The sequence below is a fragment of the Arabidopsis thaliana genome, assembly GCF_000001735.4.
Source record: "Arabidopsis thaliana chromosome 1 sequence".
NCBI classification, from domain to species: Eukaryota; Viridiplantae; Streptophyta; class Magnoliopsida; order Brassicales; family Brassicaceae; genus Arabidopsis; species Arabidopsis thaliana.
Genome location: NC_003070.9, coordinates 13972361 through 13993095, shown reverse-complemented (window position 1 = coordinate 13993095; position 20735 = coordinate 13972361). Strand labels below are relative to the sequence as shown.

General features: G+C 33.2%; 3 protein-coding genes, 1 long non-coding RNA gene and 3 pseudogenes across 10 annotated transcripts; 4 read left to right on the top strand and 3 right to left on the bottom strand.

The window, feature by feature from the left end:
* AT1G36927 lies at positions 1 to 1317 on the top strand (annotated as a pseudogene; the record flags this gene model as incomplete). The annotated part of the gene is made up of 1 exon: positions 1 to 1317.
* A 3282-nt stretch (positions 1318 to 4599) lies between these two features.
* On the top strand, positions 4600 to 5235 carry AT1G06997. Its single transcript, NR_139181.1, has one exon. It is a non-coding gene; the product is annotated as an other RNA (long non-coding RNA).
* Positions 5236 to 5806: 571 nt separating this feature from the next.
* On the bottom strand, positions 5807 to 6660 carry AT1G36925 (uncharacterized protein; the record flags this gene model as incomplete). The annotated part of the gene is made up of 5 exons (NM_001333185.1): positions 5807 to 5907; positions 5987 to 6160; positions 6241 to 6315; positions 6399 to 6494; positions 6576 to 6660. 5 exons carry the CDS (start codon positions 6658 to 6660, stop codon positions 5807 to 5809), a joined length of 531 nt encoding a protein of 176 aa, NP_001319156.1.
* Positions 6661 to 7615: 955 nt separating this feature from the next.
* AT1G36922 (uncharacterized protein) lies at positions 7616 to 8520 on the bottom strand. 2 transcript variants are annotated; one of them, NM_001333184.1, is made up of 4 exons: positions 8444 to 8520; positions 8167 to 8315; positions 8011 to 8082; positions 7616 to 7943 (listed from the first exon to the last, which is right to left on the bottom strand). In NM_001333184.1, the coding sequence occupies exons 2-4, from the start codon at positions 8272 to 8274 to the stop codon at positions 7806 to 7808; spliced, it is 318 nt and encodes a 105-aa protein (NP_001321138.1). In that variant the 5' UTR covers positions 8275 to 8315; positions 8444 to 8520; the 3' UTR covers positions 7616 to 7805. The 2 variants fall into 2 exon arrangements, with proteins under 2 accessions (NP_001321138.1, NP_001185145.1); NM_001198216.2 differs by having other exon boundaries at positions 7715 to 8082.
* Positions 8521 to 8671: 151 nt separating this feature from the next.
* AT1G36920 (uncharacterized protein) lies at positions 8672 to 10101 on the bottom strand. 3 transcript variants are annotated; one of them, NM_001333182.1, is made up of 7 exons: positions 10063 to 10101; positions 9684 to 9949; positions 9511 to 9607; positions 9293 to 9418; positions 9123 to 9207; positions 8910 to 9036; positions 8672 to 8832 (listed from the first exon to the last, which is right to left on the bottom strand). In NM_001333182.1, exons 3-7 carry the CDS (start codon positions 9578 to 9580, stop codon positions 8707 to 8709), a joined length of 534 nt encoding a protein of 177 aa, NP_001319155.1. In that variant the 5' UTR covers positions 9581 to 9607; positions 9684 to 9949; positions 10063 to 10101; the 3' UTR covers positions 8672 to 8706. The 3 variants fall into 3 exon arrangements, with proteins under 3 accessions (NP_001319155.1, NP_001321140.1, NP_174885.2); NM_001333183.1 differs by lacking the exon at positions 10063 to 10101 and having other exon boundaries at positions 9684 to 9826; NM_103348.2 differs by lacking the exons at positions 9684 to 9949; positions 10063 to 10101 and having other exon boundaries at positions 9511 to 9584.
* Positions 10102 to 13985: 3884 nt separating this feature from the next.
* AT1G36915 lies at positions 13986 to 15287 on the top strand (annotated as a pseudogene; the record flags this gene model as incomplete). The annotated part of the gene is made up of 1 exon: positions 13986 to 15287.
* A 1832-nt stretch (positions 15288 to 17119) lies between these two features.
* AT1G36910 lies at positions 17120 to 18579 on the top strand (annotated as a pseudogene; the record flags this gene model as incomplete). Its single annotated transcript has 1 exon — positions 17120 to 18579.
* Between the last annotated feature and the right edge of the window lie 2156 nt (positions 18580 to 20735).

The following is a 20735-nucleotide window of genomic DNA, read 5'->3' as shown; positions in this document are numbered from 1 at the left end:
TACTTAATGAGCCATTCAGGATCTAATAATTTAGATATTTATCCTATGGATGTAGTGACAATTTATTTATATTGGTCTCTTGATAATGATATATATATGAAAATCTTGGAAGGATTAAAAGTTCTCGAGGCATTAGACTCATCAAAGTCTAAAGATATATATATGTGGTTAAATTATAGTGATCACTTTACGAATTGAAACAATCCGGAAGCATGTAATATATAATCGTTTAAGCGATTTTTACTTAAGAAAGGATATGTGAATAATGAAATTTGTCCTTGCATCTTCATTAAGAAATCCCTTTCGGGATTTGTGATCATTGATGTTTATGTTGATGACCTAAATATAATTGGAATTCTAAAGGAGATTGATGATGCACGAACTCATCTGAAAGAAGAGGTCGAAATGAAAGATCATGGAAAGACAAAATTTTGTCTCGGACTCCAAATTGAGCATTTCCAAGATGGTATATTCGTGCATCAATCAAATTATACAAAGAAGATTTTAAAGCGCTTTAATATGGATAAAACGAATCCTTTAAGTACACCAATGATCAATAGATCTTTAAATGTTGAAATTATCCATTTAGACCTTGTGAGGAGGATACCAAAGAATTTCTTGGTCCCGAAGTACCTTATATGAGTGCTATCGGTGGACTTATATATCTTGCAAATTATACTAGACAGATATTGCTTTTGCTACTAATTTGCTTGCAAGGTACAATTCATCCCCTACACAAAGGCATTATAATGAGACAAAACACATCTTCCATTATCTTCAAGGTACTCTTGATTTAGGATTATATTATCCTAGAAACCCCGAGTTTGATATAGTTGATTTTGCAGATGCAGGATATCTATCGGAACCTCATAAGTCTAGATCACCAATCGGATATCGGAACTACAATCTCGTTGCGTTCTCAAAAGCAGACTATAGTCGTCACTTCATCAAATCACACAAACCACTGTTCTTCATTAAGTGTATAAAGAATGTGTTTGGCTTAGATCCATGACTAACCATATTAAAAAAAAAATGGATTAGTCATCAAAAGAGAGTCAAATAGATTGTATGAAGATAATGATGCATGCGTTTTTCAAATCAAATAAGGTTATATCAAGAGTGATCGAACGAAACATATCCCTCCAAAAATTTTCTCCTACACTCTAGAACTCGAGAAGAACAAAGAAGTCGATGTTCAATATCTTCGATCAAGTGACAATGCAACAGATTTATCCACAAAGGCACTTCCAACTTCCACATTAAAAAGTATGTTTAAAGTATTGGAATGCGTCATCTACGAGACCTGTGAAGTCTTTTTGAGGAGAAGTTAGCGTCACTTTCCTCTTTTTCTCTTGTCATGGTTTTTATTCTAATAGGTTTTTCCATGATAAAGTTTTTAACGAGGTAGTACGTAACTCATCAAAAGTGATGGATACTCAAGAGGGAGTGTAAGAAAACGTGGATGATTATCCATCTTTAGATTGGCTCATATGACCTCATCTTATCCTTGTAAGTCTTGCTCACCAAGTCACTTTCTCATTAAGACACTTACTCCCCAAATTTTCCCCAACTATATATATATATCTACTTTGTTTCATTGTGAAATGTAGAAGAAGTGAAAAATAATATAATAAAAATCTTACTTCATTCTCCATTTCTCTTACGTCTCGCCCTCATATACATATAAAATATAATAATATTATTTGTTATACGTTATATTTTACAACATCTTGTCTCTTTTTTTGGATTTCATTTAGATCTTTTATGTAATCAGAATAAGAAAAGAGGAGAGATGAGAGAGACGTGCTTATAACTCAAGCGCTCCCCTCGTCAGAATTTGATTCTTGCATGGGATATATAAAATAACTGACATGGTTATCTTTCGATAGGATTGTGAAACTAACATAATTCATAGTTTGGTTTTATTTATTTCTAAAGTTTTTGGTACCCTAAATTATGTTGCTTATATTGACCATTTAGATAACGAAACTAATATCATTTAATTCTATTCTAAACTCCATTTTTAGAATAAATATTTTTACACCAAATCATTAACAAATATCTACTCATTTTAATGTCCTAACACATTTATTTCTTTAATTGTTCTGCTTCTAAATATGAAAGTCACAATATGGTAGCAATTTATTAGAATCTGTTTTTTTGACAAATGAACTAAGAAAAAAAATATCTAACAAATATAGAAGAGATAAGCAAAACATAAGTACAACAATAGAGAATAATATGAAAAATATTAGTTGATAGTACAAATTTGAGATGATAAACAAGTGGATGATTTTTTAATATAAAATGTTGTGGTAAATACCATGGGTTAAATTTATGAATCTTGGTCTTAGTCAGGTGGTTTTACGAATCTTGGGTTCTCAAACTTCATAAAACCACCTGACTAAGACTAAGATTCGTAAAATTGTGAAACAAGATTGTATATATACACGTAAATACCATGGGTTAAATTTTAACCGCAGTTAGATCTCTATTAACAAAGTTAACAGTCTTTAATCCAGAGGTACAATTTTACCAATTTTTTTAAAAACGACGGTTTGAAAAGACAACCAAATTTTGATTCTTATTTGTCCGATAAAAATAAATTAATTTCATTGTTCATGCCCCTTAAAAATAGAGTAGGGCATATGAGAAGTAGTACATGGATTACGAAACGTAATAATAAGAGAAGACTCAAGATAAAATTACTTAATTAATTAGAGGTTAGAGCAGCTAAACTACAACAACAAATAAAATTTTCAGCCATTATCAATTAATGACCATATATAAATATACCTGATACATTATCATGATGTTGAAGTTTTTTTTTCTTTTTGAATATCTTGAAGTTTAATCCCAAAAGCCCAATATATCCCAAAGGCGGAACCCACACCAGATTAAAATCATCTTTTTTGGAGAAAAGATCCCTCTCAACGTGCTTCGAACCCATCACTCCCAAACATGATTTTGAAGTTTTGATGATCCTGTAATAATCATTTATAAAACTTGAAATAATTAACTTGAAATAATAATTAATATTCTCAGAGAAGGAACTCGGGCGAACATTTTCAAACAGTTTAGTAACAGCAAATCATTATTAAGGTACTACTACTATACGATCGTGAAATTTTAACATTGTGATTCATTAAGCTTATTAGCTAGATAGGATCATTTAGAACACATTTTTTCTTGTAAATTAAAATTTATAATATATATATATATATGTTGATTTGTGGAAAAATTGCATCCGACTACATAAATCAGCCATATTTATGAAGTAACGCATGCATGTTAGGTTTGTTGTGCTTAATACAGGGCTGATTAAAAAAAGAAAAAAATGCTGACGTGGCAGGAGGCTATTCTGAAGGCAATCGAGGGTTTCGATATCGTGGTTCTCAATCATGCAGCTACGACAGATCCACCGCCGTTTTCTCACATTATGTCGCAAACGGTGATGGCAGAAAACACTCCGTCTAACAATGATCCTTCACCTGGCGTGTTGCAAAAACCATCGTATGTATCAATTTACAAATACATTTTTGCAGTTATTTTAGCAAATAAATCCTAGAGTAAGTATTTACAAAGAATGCCATTAGTTGGGTCGGGTCAATTTAATTCATTTGCCCCAAAAATATTGAATCGGATATTTGCCTTTAATTTCGGATATTTGCCTCCATATTGAGTCGTTTAATTAACTGAAATAAGAAACAAATTAATGGCATTTTCTTTATATATTCTATGACATATTCTAGAAACTAACGTTGCTTAAACATAATCACTATCAATCTTCTAGAGATCAAGTTTGTTATCTCTCAATTTCCTAATTTTTGCTTAGTTATTACTATCATTCATTATGATAACCATTTTCCTTATTAGTATCTTTGATTTTCTACGTGCTTACCAAGATATTCTCATATCATCTAAACCATAATCCAAGACGTCTACCTTCTCTATAAATACCAATCTTTACTTTACTCAACTACTAGATTCATCAAACAAATATTTTTCTTATTTCATTCCAAACTTTGCTCGCCTCTAGCAATGACACAAACACGACCATGATCATCATCATCACGATCATGAGCATGCCACAAGTTCGTGTTTGCTTGATTTTCTATCCGTAAAGTTTTAGTCTTTTGTGGTTTATTCACCAATCTATATCTATTTAATTCTGTCAAGTAGGAAAGCGAACAACGGAGAAGGGAAGACGTCGTGGGTGGGGCAGGACGGGAAGATAATCTTTGTTCTTCATTTTAATTTTAATTTTTATGTTTGAGATTCTGTGTTTTTATAATCACCTATCTAAATTAACATCCGTATATCTTAATCCTCATTATAATCCATAATGTTTTTTCTTTTCTTATAACATTTTTTTCATTTTTGTAGACTAGACAAATCTTTCATATGGAGAAGAAAACAAAAACTTTCAGCTGGTCTTAAAATAGTGAGAAAATACATCAGAAAAATCCAGATATTTCAATTCCTAAAGATCTAATTAGATTAAATTTCCACTAACAAATTTTTCTTACATTATCTTCCAAATTTTGTTACCAAGATCGTTTAGTGAACTTTTCTCTTATGAGAAACTAGTGTCTTCGGCCGGTGCGTTGCACGGCCTTATTTTAACAGTTTGGATCTATTTTATTTTAATTTCCAATTTTTGTTGGGCTATTATATCAGTTTATTAAAAAGAAAAATTAAAAAGTACCAGAAACAGCCAACAAATTTCTTAGAGATATCAGAATAATAGCCGACTCTTTTTTCAGCTCATTCACAAAAAATAATGTCTTCGAGTTCTCTTTTTTCTGATTGTTCATCCTATAATTTGCGTTAATATCCTCACCAAATCGTGTTAATCTTCTCATATGATTCCTGTCTCTTCAATTTCGGTGTCTCCGTCTCCGATCTCCGTCTCCTCCGTCTCCATCTCCGATCGCAAAAATAGAGTTAAGTTTTCGGAAATTTATTCTTTTCAAGATGTTTGTCTTTTTCTGATGATGGAAATGTCGGGTAATGGTCAAGGAAATTTTGAAAATTTGGGTTTTACCAAGTGATTAGCTTTTATATGCTTCTTCAATTTAGGTTCCAAATGAATTAACTCATTGGTCGTAGAGACAATAGGCTATTGTCTATTTCGAGTCAATACCCTTTTGATCGCTCAAATGGCAAATTGATATTGTTTATTACATTGGCAAGCGACTGCTTTGAAACCATGTGTTGCTCTCAAAAGATGGACTTAGTATTGTGTAGCTCTTATTTCCAATCATATTGGACTTTTATTATAAATTCTTTTTTGACAATATCCTTGGTAAACCAAACAACTACTTAATGATTTGCTAATAGGGAGTTTACAGTTTGTAAATATAGAGAATTTACAATTTTTTTTAATTTCTAAATAACAGGATAGGGAGGAACGAATCTTATAAGTCAAACCATCGATTTTCAAACCGAGGTTAACAACTTTCACCATGAAGAAGACGACTATGTTGCAATTATGAGTGGAAGGTATGGTTTCTTTTTATAAGGTTATGTAAAATATGTGTTGATAAAATCTTACCATGGATAATATGTTTTTTAGAAAAACATATTGAATAAAATACGTGCCATCGTAATAAGCTGTCTGTTAAAAGAAAAACAATAATTACATAAGATTTTAAGCTTGTTTGATTGACTAAACAACAAAACACTTCTTAATAGTAATTGAGATTGTAGATAGCGAGAATTGCAACTAAAGCTTTAAAGCACTCCATCTGCAAATTTGGATAAGATTTCACGCGCCACTCTTCTATGCGTTCGTTATACCACATTAAAGCTCCACAATGTTCACAGTTGTAGATGCATCCCCATTGTCATCATACTCGTCAGTGTTATATAGTGAATTATGTGAACGTGACGATGATGCATGGTCTGAAAAGAACAAATAACATTATAGTTAAACTCTGAAAAATTTATTAGTTAGGATCAGATGATGCTGAAAAGTATGTACCTTTAGATGGAGCTTCTTTGTAATTATCTTGTCTTGATTCTTGCATATATGGTTCCTTATGCACGTTTGTTTTCCTTCTACTTGTTGCAGTACATGGAAATCTGTTGCCCTTGCCCTTGCCGTTCTGTGTCGTCTCGTCCAACTTTTGGTCCAAGTTAGTACTTGGAGCTGAAGCTGAAAATAAGGTATGATTTCCATGATTCTTGTTGTAAACTAAGTTTTGACATGATTCTAGTTTTGAACAACATTCTTACATGATTCTCCTTTCTTTCTTTTCTCTTTAGTCTCCTTTATAACACACATCCGTTTTATCCTTGGAGATTCACATTCTACCGAAAACATTTTAAATAAATAGCTGTGAAATTACAATATTAGCCAAGACATTAAATATACTCTTAGTAATTGTGGATACCATTTGTAATATCACTCAAGCTATTAGGTGAAACTCTCTTTGGTTGCATTGGTGATATGGAGTTAGCTTCAGAACTAGGAGGAACGTTTTCTTTATCTATAAGATAGAAAAAACGTTAAAGCAACCATTGGTTTTCAGAAATGAGATAGATTAATAGTTTTTTTTATTTAGTATTACCCTGATTTTCTGTTTGATTGTTTTTCTTCTTGGAACGAATAGCCATCCTCTCCACCCTTCTTTTCTTTACTATTGATGATTGCATTTTTTCTTGCCTTCGATGATAAAGAGTTTTGTTTAATACAAATCAATTTCAGGATGATGGCAAGAGTAGAGGATCAATAAATATGGAATTTTGACAGAAGTTAAAACCTATGAAGGAGGAAATGGTGGAGAAACACTTGGCATGATCCGTCGGTAGAAGATGATAACAGTCTATTGTAAAAGTTATTGAGATATTGAGATATTGGAACAATGAAAAATAGATATTGAGATCGTGGGGTCTGAGATGTATAGTGGTTGTATTTTTTTTTTCATTTCTATTTTAACACGTATCTTTATACGGACGACATAGAGTTTCTTACATCATGGACCATATTATCAACATGTATATAAAATAGTTTTCTTATTATATTGTCTTGTTAGCCATGATCAAAAATAATATATGTTTGAGAGTGGAACATATATTGTTTGAGAAAATGGTTCATTGAAGATACGTCTTAGACTGTTATATAATAAGAAAACCATTGACAAATAGTTTAGTTATATTTGCGTTTCCAGATTTAGATCTTAGTAAGAAGATTCTCAAATAAGAAAACCATTGACAAATAATTATATATATATGAAAATAGAATAACATGTGTATACACATGAATATGAAAAACGTAAAAAAACCACTTTGGAGCTTTTAAAATAGTGGAAATATAGTTATTCAATCATAATTTATTCAGACCCAGACAAATAATTTCAGTCGACAAATTAAGAAAGAAATAAGTAGGTTTGATCGATGCCCACTACTTTTCACACTTTTGTATTTTTGATACCACATTCTTGGACTGCTTCTGCAACTAAATAGATTAATTATTGGTATGTTTCACCAAAGCTTTTAACACGAAACATTGAAGAGTATGTTTGTTAGATCATGACTATCATGGAGTGACATTCTAAACAATGAAATAAATATCTGAAATTTAACATGGTTTAAGACAAAAAAGAAAAACGCAAATTGAAAAGTGATAAACCTAAATGTGATGAAAAAGGTGATAATACTAACTCCTAACATCTGAAATCCTAAGTCCTAAGAAAAAGTGATAATCCTAAATCCTAACTCCTAACATAGTAAAATAAGAGAGACGATAGCTTTAAGTATAATCTTTTTTTTTCCTTCTTAATCTGAGCCTTGGACATTAGTTAAGGCTTCGTTGATGATTGTTGAACATGTTTAGATGTTGCCAAAAATCTTTTAGTTATAGGCTTTGGCGTGGAAATGTAATAAGCGTTGTCTTCATTGTTGTCTAAGTTATCCACATCAACAAAGTTAATTTCAGCCTGCAAGAAAAGATAAAAATAAGTAATAGTAAAGGGATGTGAATTAGTGATAAATTGAGTTTACAACCTGAGTTGTGGTCCCGATTGAAGTCCCCACTGAATTTCCAGAGACAGTGATTATTTCTTGTTCAATATCATTCTAAAAGCAACAAACAAAAGCAAATAATAAGAATTGAATATATGAATGGATCATATTTAAATTTCACTTGTTTTGCATACTTACCAAAGTAGAAGCACTTTCAAAGAAACTTTGAATAACATTGAGAACATCAGTAAGACTTATCATTTTGTATGTAGAAGATTGGTTATGCTTTGCCTCATGTTTAACCATGATCTTGAAAACATAATTACGACCACCTAGATCAAGCAGTTCTTGAGGTGTTTCGCCGAAACAATTAAACTATATTATTAGAGAGGATTAAAGCCTATCCTTATATTACGTACAAAGTAAATCAATGATAATGAAGACCGGTAATTAGAAAAAGAGAAAATGAAAGTACCAGAACTTGTTGCTCAAGCAATTCATATGCTGATTTTTTTATGAGTGGAATAACCACGTCGTCGAACAAAATCAACGAAGCGCTGCATGTGTTATGTGTTGCTTTGACAAACAATTTAAACCTAGAAGAATAGATATGCTTCATCAATGCCCAAATTTATTATGAAAATAGATTAACATGTGTATGAATATAAAAATCGAAAAAAACCTGGGTTGTGTCGTGGTTATCTGTTTATCGCATTTCTCACAAGAATACTTATCTAATTATATTTCTTCAGTTTTAGGGTTAAAATATTGTTTTGCTTTTGTAAAGCAAAGCGTGCAACCGATGTAAAACCAAGAAGCTTTTGGCTCCAGAGAAATTGATGCAAGTATATTGCAAGTCATCACCTAGGTTTTAAGAATAAATATGTTCAGTCGATAGCTAAAAATAGTGGTGGATTCATAGTTATGTATTAAATTCTTACTTGGTTAGTTTCCATGAGTTCAATGATTGTTTTTCTTTCAGATAAGTGAAATGACTGTTTGGAAATATGAGCCGACTTTGAAGATTTTATTTCAGTAATAGCTAATCTTGGTTCTTCGTTGCACAACCTATAATATAAAAATATTTGCGTTTAAAAACTGAGAATATAAGATAATAAAACAAGACGAAACATGTATTATGTATATTTACTTACGCTTCTTGAAACCGAAGAATCTCTGGTAGTGGAGAATGGATATAAGCTTTTGTTGTAAATTTTGAGCTTTGAACTGTGCCTTTACCTGGAAAAGAAAAATTCAAAAGTAAAATATTTTATACATCTTAATACACCCTGTTTCTCAATGAAACGTTTAAGAATACATATACCTTGATATAGCAAAGTCTTCATCAAACTTCCAAGAAGAAAAAACGGGACCTGATGGTTGAGATTTAATATTAGAGTAGACATCTTCTGCAAGTTTACCCCATAAGGCAACATCAATAAGTGAATCCCTGAGAAAGAAAAAGAATTGTTTAAGAAACATCAATAAGCGAGTCTCTTCTGAAAATTTCAAACATTAATAAAGGATGAATTTAAAAATTACCCAAGATCTTTAAGCTGAAGATTAAGCAACTTTGTTGGACCTTCAGCAGTAGTGAGACTCTTAACTTCATTCATCCCAACAATCTCACCAATAATGTCTACAAATTTGGAAAATTACATTGAGAAATAACTTATAGAGAAATAAGAGAAATATAAGTGGTGGAGATAACGTACCAATGAATATAGTATCATCATTTCTTCTTGCTAATATCTCATGAAAAGGACATAAGTTGAAACACGCTTCTAGATTAGGAATCTCTTCGCTTGGTTTAACATGTGTAGAATATAAAATTGATCTTGTAAGGATGGTCACAACTCTGAAACTTTCCAAGATTTGGGCATAATTCAAAGTTCATAAGAACACAACATTTTCCTTCTTTTAAGTCCTTCTGGAATTCTGAGAGTAATTTTCCTTTTACAGAAGCTTGGATCCTAGTTCCCTGTTTCAAAATAAAACGTTAAAGTTATCACATAGAGTTGTATAACAATTGAGAACAAAACAGCACGTGATTGTTTGTGATGACAACATGGAAATAAATTTAATTTAGCATACCTTTTCATCCACAAGGAGAAGATCAATTCCTGTAAATTCTTCTGGTTTATCCGTTTTTGGAAAACCCCAAAGACGGACAATTCAAACATTGATATTACATGGATTAGTGCCAGAAGTTAATTGAGAAATAGGTGTAATTTCGAGTGGCATATCCGCAAATCAAACACATAAAAAGAAATATACGTTAAAAGAGTTGTCTCGTAGTTAAAACGTTAAAGTTAACTTTTCAAAAAAGTTGTGTCGTGTATACACAAAAAGAGTTGTGTCGTGATCCTAATTTCGAGTGGCATATCTGCACTCTATTTATTTGACAGGGGCCATAGCAGAGTATACACAAAAAAAAATAAGATACAAAATCGTAAGTTGCATATACTTTTCAAAAGAGTTGCAGTTAAAGTTGATATAAAGATACTAATCTGCAAATCGAACACACAAAAAGAAATAAGATACTTTAATTGAAATGAGGTGGAAAAAGATTAGAATGATGGTTTTTGATTAATAAGTGACTTGCAGATTCATCATGATTGAAAAGGGATTCCAATCTAAAATATTTGAAAAGCTTTCCTTTGATTAATTAAAGGACAGAGGCTCATTAGATATAGGAAGAAATTAAGAAACACACCGATATAATGAATCAAACCGTTCAGATCATTGAGAAATTGAGAACATTAGAGCAATGGTTTTGGTTTTTGGTTCATAAGATTTTAGAATTCAATCGTGATTAAATCATTCATCTAATCTAAATAGTTGAAAGCTTACCTTCAATTCAAATCAAAGGACGGCGAAGAAGAGATCTGTAGTAGCACAAACAAAAAAATTCATTAAAACCTATCGTGAAGAGATCAATATTTATTCCAAGAGATCAAATCAAAAATAGTTGGAAAATTTACCTTTGATTCAAAACAAAGGACTGAAGCTCAATAGGGATAGGGAGAAAGAGAGAAGCAATAGAGATTTAAGAAATCTCAGTGAAGAAGAAATCTGTAATAAAAAAAAATCCAATAAAAAATTTTTCTGGTTTTTGATCTCAAAAATCATGGAAGAAAAGTGAGAAGTGATCGGAATAGAATTGATTTCCAGAAATATGAAAGCTTTTTGTTCCATTGTTGAGAAGTGGAGGTTGAATTTGAGATCGTGGGAATATTGCAGTTTCTGTGTAAAAGAAGAAAACCCTTTTCTCGTAATAATACATTTTGGTTCTATTTAAAGATTAAAATTAAAATACATCTACATATACATTTTTGCAGCCATTTTAGCAAATAATTCCTCAAGTTGGAACTTATTTACAATGTCATGCCACTGACATTTAATGTTTTAACAAACTTATTTTTAAATCTAAATATAAAATCGATTATGTTACTAAAATTTAGGAAACTAAAAGAAAAAATCACAAAAATAATTAAATCTTTCCAAATCTAAACTACAATATACTACACACTAACATTCCTTTTAAGGGATCAATTAGCAATAATCACGAAAATTTTTCCTTTTAAATCATTTATTTTCAGTTAATAAAATAAATCAAACCTTATATTACAATATATGCGTCAATATTTTCTTTTGAAAAATTAATTACGTAACATTTTAAAATTTTGAAACAATAATTATTTCCAAATCCACATGTTTCGTTTTAAATTTGCAATTGTACAAAATAATTATCACTACCTAAAATTTTCTTTTGTTATTTTTATTAAATTTTGTTCTTTTTTTGGTAAAAATAAATTGGACATGTATTAAGCTGATATTGCTGACTCAAATAATGTTAACAAAATGCCCAAATTTAGGCTATTAAAATAATAAAAAAGTTAGTCAAAAACACAAGTATATCAATCTCAAATTATGATTAAACTAAATATTTATATATAATAACTATCAAAAAATAGCATTATATACATATTAAAAAATTGAAGTACCTTTTTAAAGTACTTTTGTGTTATAAAGTAAGAATTTACAAAAAATGTCATCACATTAAAGTCAAAAAAAATTCTTATTTTTAAATATTATTGATATATTTTAACTTTATAAAACATTATTAATATTTAAACTTATTAAAAATTAAAATATCATGAGATGAAAAATTTAGCGAGACGGGTTTGGATTGATATGAAATATAGCGAGACGGGTTTAGATTGATATAACACATGTTAAATATTTATTTTCTTATTCTATCATCACCAATTTTTTTAGTCACAATATAAATATAAAATTATATAACTTTAATACTAAATTAAGAACAATAAAATTTAATATTATTATATATATATATATAAATAAAATATTTGCCCCGTGGTGTACTACGGGTTAAATCCTAGTTTATTTAAAAACCTGATAGATGAAAATTTTGGGAATTAATACAGGTGTCAAATGGAGAAGGTGTCGGTTTCTTGTAAATCTACTTGTGATTTTTTAGATAAATAAAGATGAGATAATATTGCCATTTTTTTTATTACTTTCAAGAGAATCTCAACAGTTTTGAATTTCTTGCGTTAACAACTTTATAACAATGACCCGTTTTTAATTGGTTAATATGTAAAACAAAAATATCAATGAAAAGAGGTTAATGAAAAAAATCAAAAACATAATCGAGTAATGGAAAGATATTCTAAGATTTTCTGATGTTTCCATTAATTATAACAAAATTCCTTCATTATCGCTTTTAATGCATGTTATTTAAAATGATTATAAAAACTCAATATTTGGCAACCCACTAAAATTAATATCGATTTATTAGTAACAAATAAATGTGTAAAAAAAGGACGCAAACATGAGACATCACTATATAATCAACAACAAAAAGTTCTCAAGAATATTGTTTCATGTTGGTTGATTTTTTTTAAGCGTCAATTGCAAAACTAGCCATATTTGATAACTTAATTAAGAATATAGCATTATATACATATAAATTAAGAAAATAACATATAAGGGTTGGGAAAAGACAATTTTGATGTGGAATAGTTAATGAGAGATGATTTAGTAACACTTCATTTAGTTTTCACCTATTTGTATGTTTTTGTTATATATCTTTTCCAAAAAATAGATTCTAATTATGAAATTTATTAGATAAAAATTTCTGTTTTTTTCTACATACAACATAGTTTAAATTTTTCAAATCGGATTTGTATTTATAAAATAGTAAAAAATGTTTGTAAGTAAATATATATTATACTATTTATGTTGTATAAAAATAGAATGTTGTACTATACTATTTTCATAAATCATTTGTAATTCAGTTTTAATTTTAGTATAAAACAAAATATTTTAAATTAAATAAAGTAATAGTGGTGGTAGTGGTGGTGGGATAATAGTTTAGGTTGCAATATTAGTTACGATAATCGTAAAAGATAAAACATAGACGATTTAAATTACCGAGTTAAAGGGATATGATCCCCATTAAAAAATTATACCCTAAGAGATACAATATTGGGAACCCAAGCAAGCAAGTTAACTGTTTTAGTGACGGCAATATGATTGTAGTGACGACAATACGGTTATAGCAGTGAGCCACTGATAAGGATAATGGTGACTTGGTAGTAGAGGTAATGGTGTAATAATATAGGTGATAATTGTATTATGAATTTTATTATTTGTAATATTTTTTTTTGTTAGAATAGAATAGAAAGTACATATAGAAAATAGAAGTAAGAGACATTAAAAGAGAGAGATTAAGAGAGAGAGAAAGGGAGAGAGAGAGAAAGAGAGAGAGAGGGAGAGAGGGAGGGAGAGAGAAAGAGAGAAAGGAAGGGAGAGAGAGAGAGAAAGAGAGAGAGGGGGAAGAGAGAGAGAGGGAAAAAGAAAGAAAGAGGAAGAGGGCAAAATTGTGATTAATACACAAAATATAAAGAATATCATCTTTTTTTTGTTTTGATGCTACTTTCTTAAGTATAATTTTTTTGTGTGCAAATTTCTCTTTTTTTTTATACACAATAAGTTATATCTATGGATAATCTTTAAATTTTTTTAAAAAGAATTATAGCCCCGCAGTGTACCGCGGATGAATTTCTAGTCATTCAAAATTGTCCAACTCTTTCTAAACATGAATTTAGTGTAACCATGGAGGATGGTAATTTGACAGTCCAGGTTTTAGATGAAATATTTGAAGATTCAAATCCTCTATGGGAAGATTTACTTATTGGCATATTCCCACAAATTGCTCTGCATGTTACAAAGGTCCACGTAATTGTGAACAAGATCTGGTCTCTCATAGATAAAACAGTGAAGATAGATGCTTATTTAGTTGATGCTAAAACAATCAAATTTTGAATCAAAGACAGTTTAGTAAGAGCTATGGTTCTTCATCGGGGTATGTGGAACAATGCTGATATGCATATGATTGTTTCTAAATGGTCTTCGGTGATAGAGGAAGCTCAGCCAGAGATTAAATCGATGCCTATGTGGATAACGCTTCGAAATGTTCTGCACACCATGTATACCTGGAAGGGGTTAAGCTAACTCGCAAGCCCAGTGTGAGAACCAAAAAAGCTGCACCAAGATACTGAGCTCTGTAAAATTTTTGAAGAAGCTAAAGTATCTGTAGAAGTTGATCTATCGAAGGAACTGCCAAAAAAATATCGCTTCAAATCTGCAAATGCTATTGATGCAATGATTGCTTACAAATACCTCTAGCTTCCGCCAAGATGTACCATATGTTCAAAATGGGATCATCTCAAAGAAGTACAAGCAACTCCCAATAAGATTCTAGAGAAGGTTATTGATGCAAATGTTGAGGTAAATGATAAGGAGAAAGGAACAACTGAATGCTGAAGTGCCGAAAAGGGTGAAAGTAATCTAGAGAAGGTTGATCAGAGTGAGAAGAAACCCACTGCTTTGCCACTGGTTTAAGTATCACATGCTCTACAACAAGAAGTTTATGAAGAGGTTATTGTTCAGGCAGCTATTGACGATGCTATAGTTCCAACTGAAACTTGGGAAAAAGTATCGCCAACAAAATCAGGACGCTCAAGAATTTGTTCACCTTAGGAAAAACAAGGATCTCTTATCTCTCCATCTCGCTTTTTAATATTGGCTATTGAAGAGGAAAATAAAAAAAATGAAACCGAAGAAGGAGATATTACATCAAAAGCGAAAACGGAGGAAAATTTGGACAGTGTGCAGCTTGTGGATAATCAAGCAGCACGCCCTTCTTTTCCAAGAATTTCAAAGTCTATGCATAAAGTGATACCAGACTCAAACGCTCAACGTGCCAAGGCGACGTTATATTTGGTCACAGAACGTAGCGACGACTTTGTCATTCATTTAAGATTAGTTAGCGACTATATGAAAGACCGAAGCAAATACGTCGCAATTTTAGGATGCCAAAAAATAGTCACAATATAGTCTCTATTTCACGACTTGAATACGACTCATTTCCGTCTATAAAACAAAAGTCGCAAAACGATCTCACTTGGAGACGTTTTAGCAACCAGAGTCACAATTAAACACTTAATTGCAACTAAATATTAAGTCACAACATTAATCATCTTAATATAATTTTATACTAAAGTCTAAGTTTAGTTTTGAATAAAACTCAATCATTGTAAGTTTCTAAAAGCTTTAAATCACATTGTTTGAACACAATAGTATCACTAATTCTAAATCATTCTTAAGTTTAACATGTTGTTTTAGAAGAAGGATTGGATGTTTTGTAAATTGCAAAACAAAGTCATCAAATCAATGTTTTAAACTATTATACTACTAGGGATACCCTAGAATACACTTATGTTTGTTTTTTAGTGATTGGTATCAATAATTTTGATCAGTAATGCCAAAAATCCAAAAACAAATCTGTTACTTAAACATTAAAGTCACAAGACAGTAACAATTTGCGACTATATTCGGACTCATTTGATACTCATGATTTTTTGAATTCAATAAATCACCTTAGAGAATGTTATATATGTATATATATATATATATAAATATGTACATTGATTGAATAAAACACAATCATTATAAGTTTCTAAAAGTTTTAAATCATATCGTTTGAACACAATAATATTATTAATTCTAAACCAGTCTTAAGTTAAACATGTTGGTTTAGAAGAAGGATTGAATTTTAAAACAAAATTCAAAACAAAGTTATCAAATAAATGTTTTAAACTCTTATACTAATAGGGATACTCTACAATACAATTATGATTATTTTTTAGTGATTGGTATCAATAGTATTGATCTGTAATGCCTAGAATCCAAAAAAATAATTTGTGACTTAAACATTAGAGTCACAAGAGAGTAACAATTTGCGACTATATTCGGACTCATTTGATACTCGCGATTTTTAGTGGTGAATTTTGGGCTTTTATTTTAGGCGGTGAGTTTTGACCCTATATATATATATATTAATGGATTTGGGCTTTGGTTTGGGCCGTAAAATTTGCCTCCAATTTTGTTTTTGTTGTGACTCGTTTGCGACCGATTGAGGGATTCCTCTTTGTTAATTACTATGTACAAAACACTTAATCAATTTTTCATAACGCAGCGCTTCTCTTTCTTGATTTAGGGTTTCACTCTAAAAAGCTCTCAACTCTCTTCTCTTCTCAAATCGATTTCTCTTCTCAATCTCTTCTCAATCTCTCCTCGATCTCTTCTCAATGTCTCCTCGATCTAATGACGCCAAAAGTCTACAAGGGGTCGTTGTGGCAAATCTCAATCAGGTTGAGGGTCTTCACTGGTCCGGATCCGACGAAGGCAATATGTAGTAGGAGTCAGAGGGTGAATCGTCGGAATCCTCCGAATCCAACCACTGGTAGGTGTAAAATGGCAAAACCTCTGAATCCAAGCAGAGGCTTAAGTCCCGATCATCTGGATCCAAGCGGTGGCTTTGTTCAGCCTCCATCAAATCCAAGTGTGAGTCAAACTTTGAATAATAGTCGCGGAGGTGGGAGCAGAGGGGGAAGGAGTGGTGTCGGAGTGTCTTCTCACTCCTCTAATCCATCAGAGACACAGTATGAGACCCAATCTCATAGAAGTCTTCCATCCCACTACCCGACGAGGTCACAACCTCTTCCTGCTCCTCAACCATCGTCTCCTTTTATTCAACAACCGCCTCTTGCTCCTCAAAATGACGAAAGAAACAGATGACGACGACAACGACATACCAATCCAAGAAGATGATGAAGAAAAAAATCCAGACCAAGACTACCAAGAGCTGTTAGATGGTTTGCTTAATCTTTCAGGCCGACAACTGGTACATGTTTTGTCCAAGGTTCCTATCCCAGGCGTTGAAACTCTCTGATAATTTTTCTCTTTCTCAATCTCTCTCTCTCCTTTTCTTCTTATTGGTGATGTGTTTAGAGCACTGCTAGAGATTGATCTGTGATTTGTGATTGTGATTGAGGTAGAGTTTAGAGCACTCTCTAGTTACTATAGTTCTTGTATTTGTGATTGAGCACTGCTAGAGATGCATATTTTTCTTGTATTTGTGATTGTGCATTGCTATAGTTTGACTCTTTATAGAGACTAGTTCTCTGTTTTTTTTACAGGTTTAACATGCATAAAGGTAAACTATCTCAGCGATTGCTAGAGTATTTAGGAGAAAATTTGATGGTTCATACTTCAGTTGGAAAGTTACTCATGTTAACATCCGAGAGAGATATTTAAGGAGTTTTGCAGTAATATTTTCAATTTATCTTTCAAATTTTTATTGTTACTCATTTACTAAGTATCCGTGCTAACTTATCTCTTTAATTTGTACTATGTAGCTGATGTTCTATTGGGATCATGAGCTTACTGAGGCTGTTAGAGAGGGGTTCGAAGTGATATCCCAGAAATGGATGAAGGGCATTGTTAGTCAAGCTAAGCGGAGTGGTGTACAATCTCTTTGGATTCGTGGTAAACTTTAGGATCAGATGTGGGTTCATTGGAACACTAGTCGTGCAACGGTGAGGAGTGAAAGTGCTTCACAGTTCAGAAACTCCGATCGTGGCGGTCTTGGTCCCCACAGAAATATATCCAGTCAGAAATCGTTTGTGCAAGTTCACGAAGAATTGGTAACATTCCTCTAATTTTCATCCAAACAATACACTATTTTCATATATTAGTTACATGTTTTTAATGTGTTTCAATTTCATTATAGGAGGAACTATATGGGCGCCATGTATCACTTGGGGAAGTGTTTATGAAAACACATACTCGAGCGGACGGGTCATTTGTTGATGCAAAAGCTGAAAAAGTAGCTGAGGTTTATAAGAAGGCATGTGAAGAGAAACTAACAGAAATAGACGATGATGGTCCAAAAACTTCAATGAATTCCTCTGAACTGTCAACTCATCGTGACCTCAACATTGATGATAAAAATGAGATCTTTCTCCAGGTATAGTGTCTATGACACCCTTAATGTATTTATTTTGCTTAGCATATTATTATATTTGTTTGTGAATCATTCACTTTATATCGCATCATAGCATTATCTGTTTTTAGTACTTTGTTGTTAGTCTGCCTCCTGATGTTGATTATCTTTGCTTTTGTTTCTCTTTGTTTTAGTGTATTCAAAAAGATCAAAAGGGCAATCATTTTGGCTTGGATCACTTCTGCGTACACATGGCAACGGGAAAAGGAAAGAATGTTATGCGAGGTCTTTTTCATCAATAGTTGTGGAACTTCAAGAACAACTACGCCGCAAGATAGCTGAGCACGACACTGAGAATACAAGACGGGACGAAGAGCACAACAATCGCATATGCGGATCTCAGGATTGGCAATGCTTGTTTTGTACATGAAAGATAAATAACCATAATTAGCAGCTTTTCTGGCCTCTTCTACACCACCTGCGACCATACCTGTAGCCACCAATACCATACCAACATGCACCACACCAGCAGCCACCAACACCATACCAATAGGCACCACACCAGCATGCACCATACTTGCAGCCACCATACCAGAAGGGACCAAACCAATCTCATCCCCTTTGTCTAACGCAACCTTAAACTCATGAACTTCTTTTCATATATTGTTATGTTGTAAACTTATATTGTAGGATGATAATCTTTTGTCTGTTTAGGATGATATTTGTGAGACCCCGTCCCGGACGTCTCGGCGTCCGGCGACGTTGTACTCAAGTTCACGCCTCTTCCCGGCCGAACCTCTTAATTTTTCGCGATTCAACATAGAATTGCCTTTACGAGGCTAAATTCTATTATCGCTCTCTTATTACACAGCGGAAGTCTTTCTAACCTTGGTTTAATTCTAACCAACTCTTGTACCGGTTTCATCGTCTTTGTCCCTTAGACTTAGATCGATCCTTTACTCGGTCAAGACATGCATATGTTCGCTAACCATTCTAAGCCAAACAATCGCATATTCCTTTATCCTACTTTCACGGTCAATTACCAAACGTCTATCTTAACAAATAAGCTAGATCGTTACATACTTTGGCCAATATGCGGATTTGATTCCTTAGCCCGTTTATCGCCTTACTCCATTCGTTCAACGACTCGTCATCGGTCGTGAATTGATGAACCAATCCCTATCGTTACTTAGCCATACAACCAACCAACCCCACTGGTCTAAGTACAACAATAGAGATCGGGGATCGTACGATTCCCTTGGTTCACGATGGCCGAATCAAGCTCTTGGCTTATTGGTCCATTCGTTCTCCAAAACGTACGCCCCTCCGGCTACATGGTGGACGATTGAGCCCTCGGCTTATCGAACCATCCATGTTTCCGTTCCGGTCGTTTAACATTACGACCGCCCACGGTTTACTAACCGTTTACCCGTCCGGTCCATGGTGGTCGATAAAGCTTTCAGCTTAATGATCCATCCATGCGGTCCGAACGATATCCTTATCACACCCAAGGGTCCGCATCCACTGGATCATCGTAGGCTAGCCCATGAAATCTTTCTTCCGTCGGCCTTAGGTTTGCTCGCGGGTCCAACATCCGTTTTGTCCATCGGTTCCCACCGTGGACTTTCCCGTTGGTTATCCGTCGAGTCACCCTTTGGTCTTACCGATCTCTGATCGGTTTCACCATGGCTGAGGAGATAGATACATGAAGGCGACCGCGATGTTGATCCTATATGGTGAATCACGTTCCTTACCCATTCTTGGTGCTTTCTCCCTTTATCGGTAAGATTGCATCCATGGGCGACCCTTGGGTGTGTTCAGATGCACTTATCCTTGTGCTTCCTCGAACACTTTTCTCGATCCATCCCATCCGACGATCGGTCTGTCCGACCGGTTCCGTCAGACGATCGGCCTGTCCCATCCGACCCGTCCGACGATCGGTCTGTCCGATCCGTCTGGCCAATCCGATCCGTCTGACGATCGCTCTGGCCGATCCGTTCCAACGATCGGTCTACCAGATCCGATTCGTCTTTAAGACGAACTGTCTACCCTCTCCATCCTCTACACTCCATCGAACCGTTGGACCGGGAGGTAGCATGCGCATCAGTTCGGTCGAGTTATACTCGCCGAGCCGCACCCGCTTTCCGACCAACAACTCTAGGATGTGTTGGGACTCCTTTAAGAATGATTTATGGTGTTTTGGATGTTGTGAGATGATGTGAGATTATTGTGAGATGCCTTGGGCGTCCTCCCTTATATAGGGGGCGAATGGATGCTTCCCGAAGCATTACATCCGTTCCTTGCACCCTTCTGAAAGGTCACATCCGTTCCTTGCATCCTTTCTGCATCCTTTCGAAAGGTCACATCTGTTCCTTGCATCCTTTGGGCG

Excerpts from the sequence above, each read along its gene's own strand:
- AT1G36922 (NM_001333184.1), bottom strand. The coding sequence starts at position 8,274 with ATGGTTAAACATGAGGCAAAGCATAACCAATCTTCTACATACAAAATG. Across the intron at positions 8,083-8,166 it reads TTGAAAGTGCTTCTACTTTG|AATGATATTGAACAAGAAAT; the intron begins GTAAGTATGCAA and ends TGTTGCTTTTAG. Across the intron at positions 7,944-8,010 it reads CAATCGGGACCACAACTCAG|GCTGAAATTAACTTTGTTGA; the intron begins GTTGTAAACTCA and ends CTTTTCTTGCAG.
- AT1G36920 (NM_001333182.1), bottom strand. The coding sequence starts at position 9,580 with ATGAAGTTAAGAGTCTCACTACTGCTGAAGGTCCAACAAAGTTGCTTA. Across the intron at positions 9,208-9,292 it reads GAAGACTTTGCTATATCAAG|GTAAAGGCACAGTTCAAAGC; the intron begins GTATATGTATTC and ends TTTCTTTTCCAG. Across the intron at positions 9,037-9,122 it reads ATTCTTCGGTTTCAAGAAGC|GTTGTGCAACGAAGAACCAA; the intron begins GTAAGTAAATAT and ends TTTATATTATAG.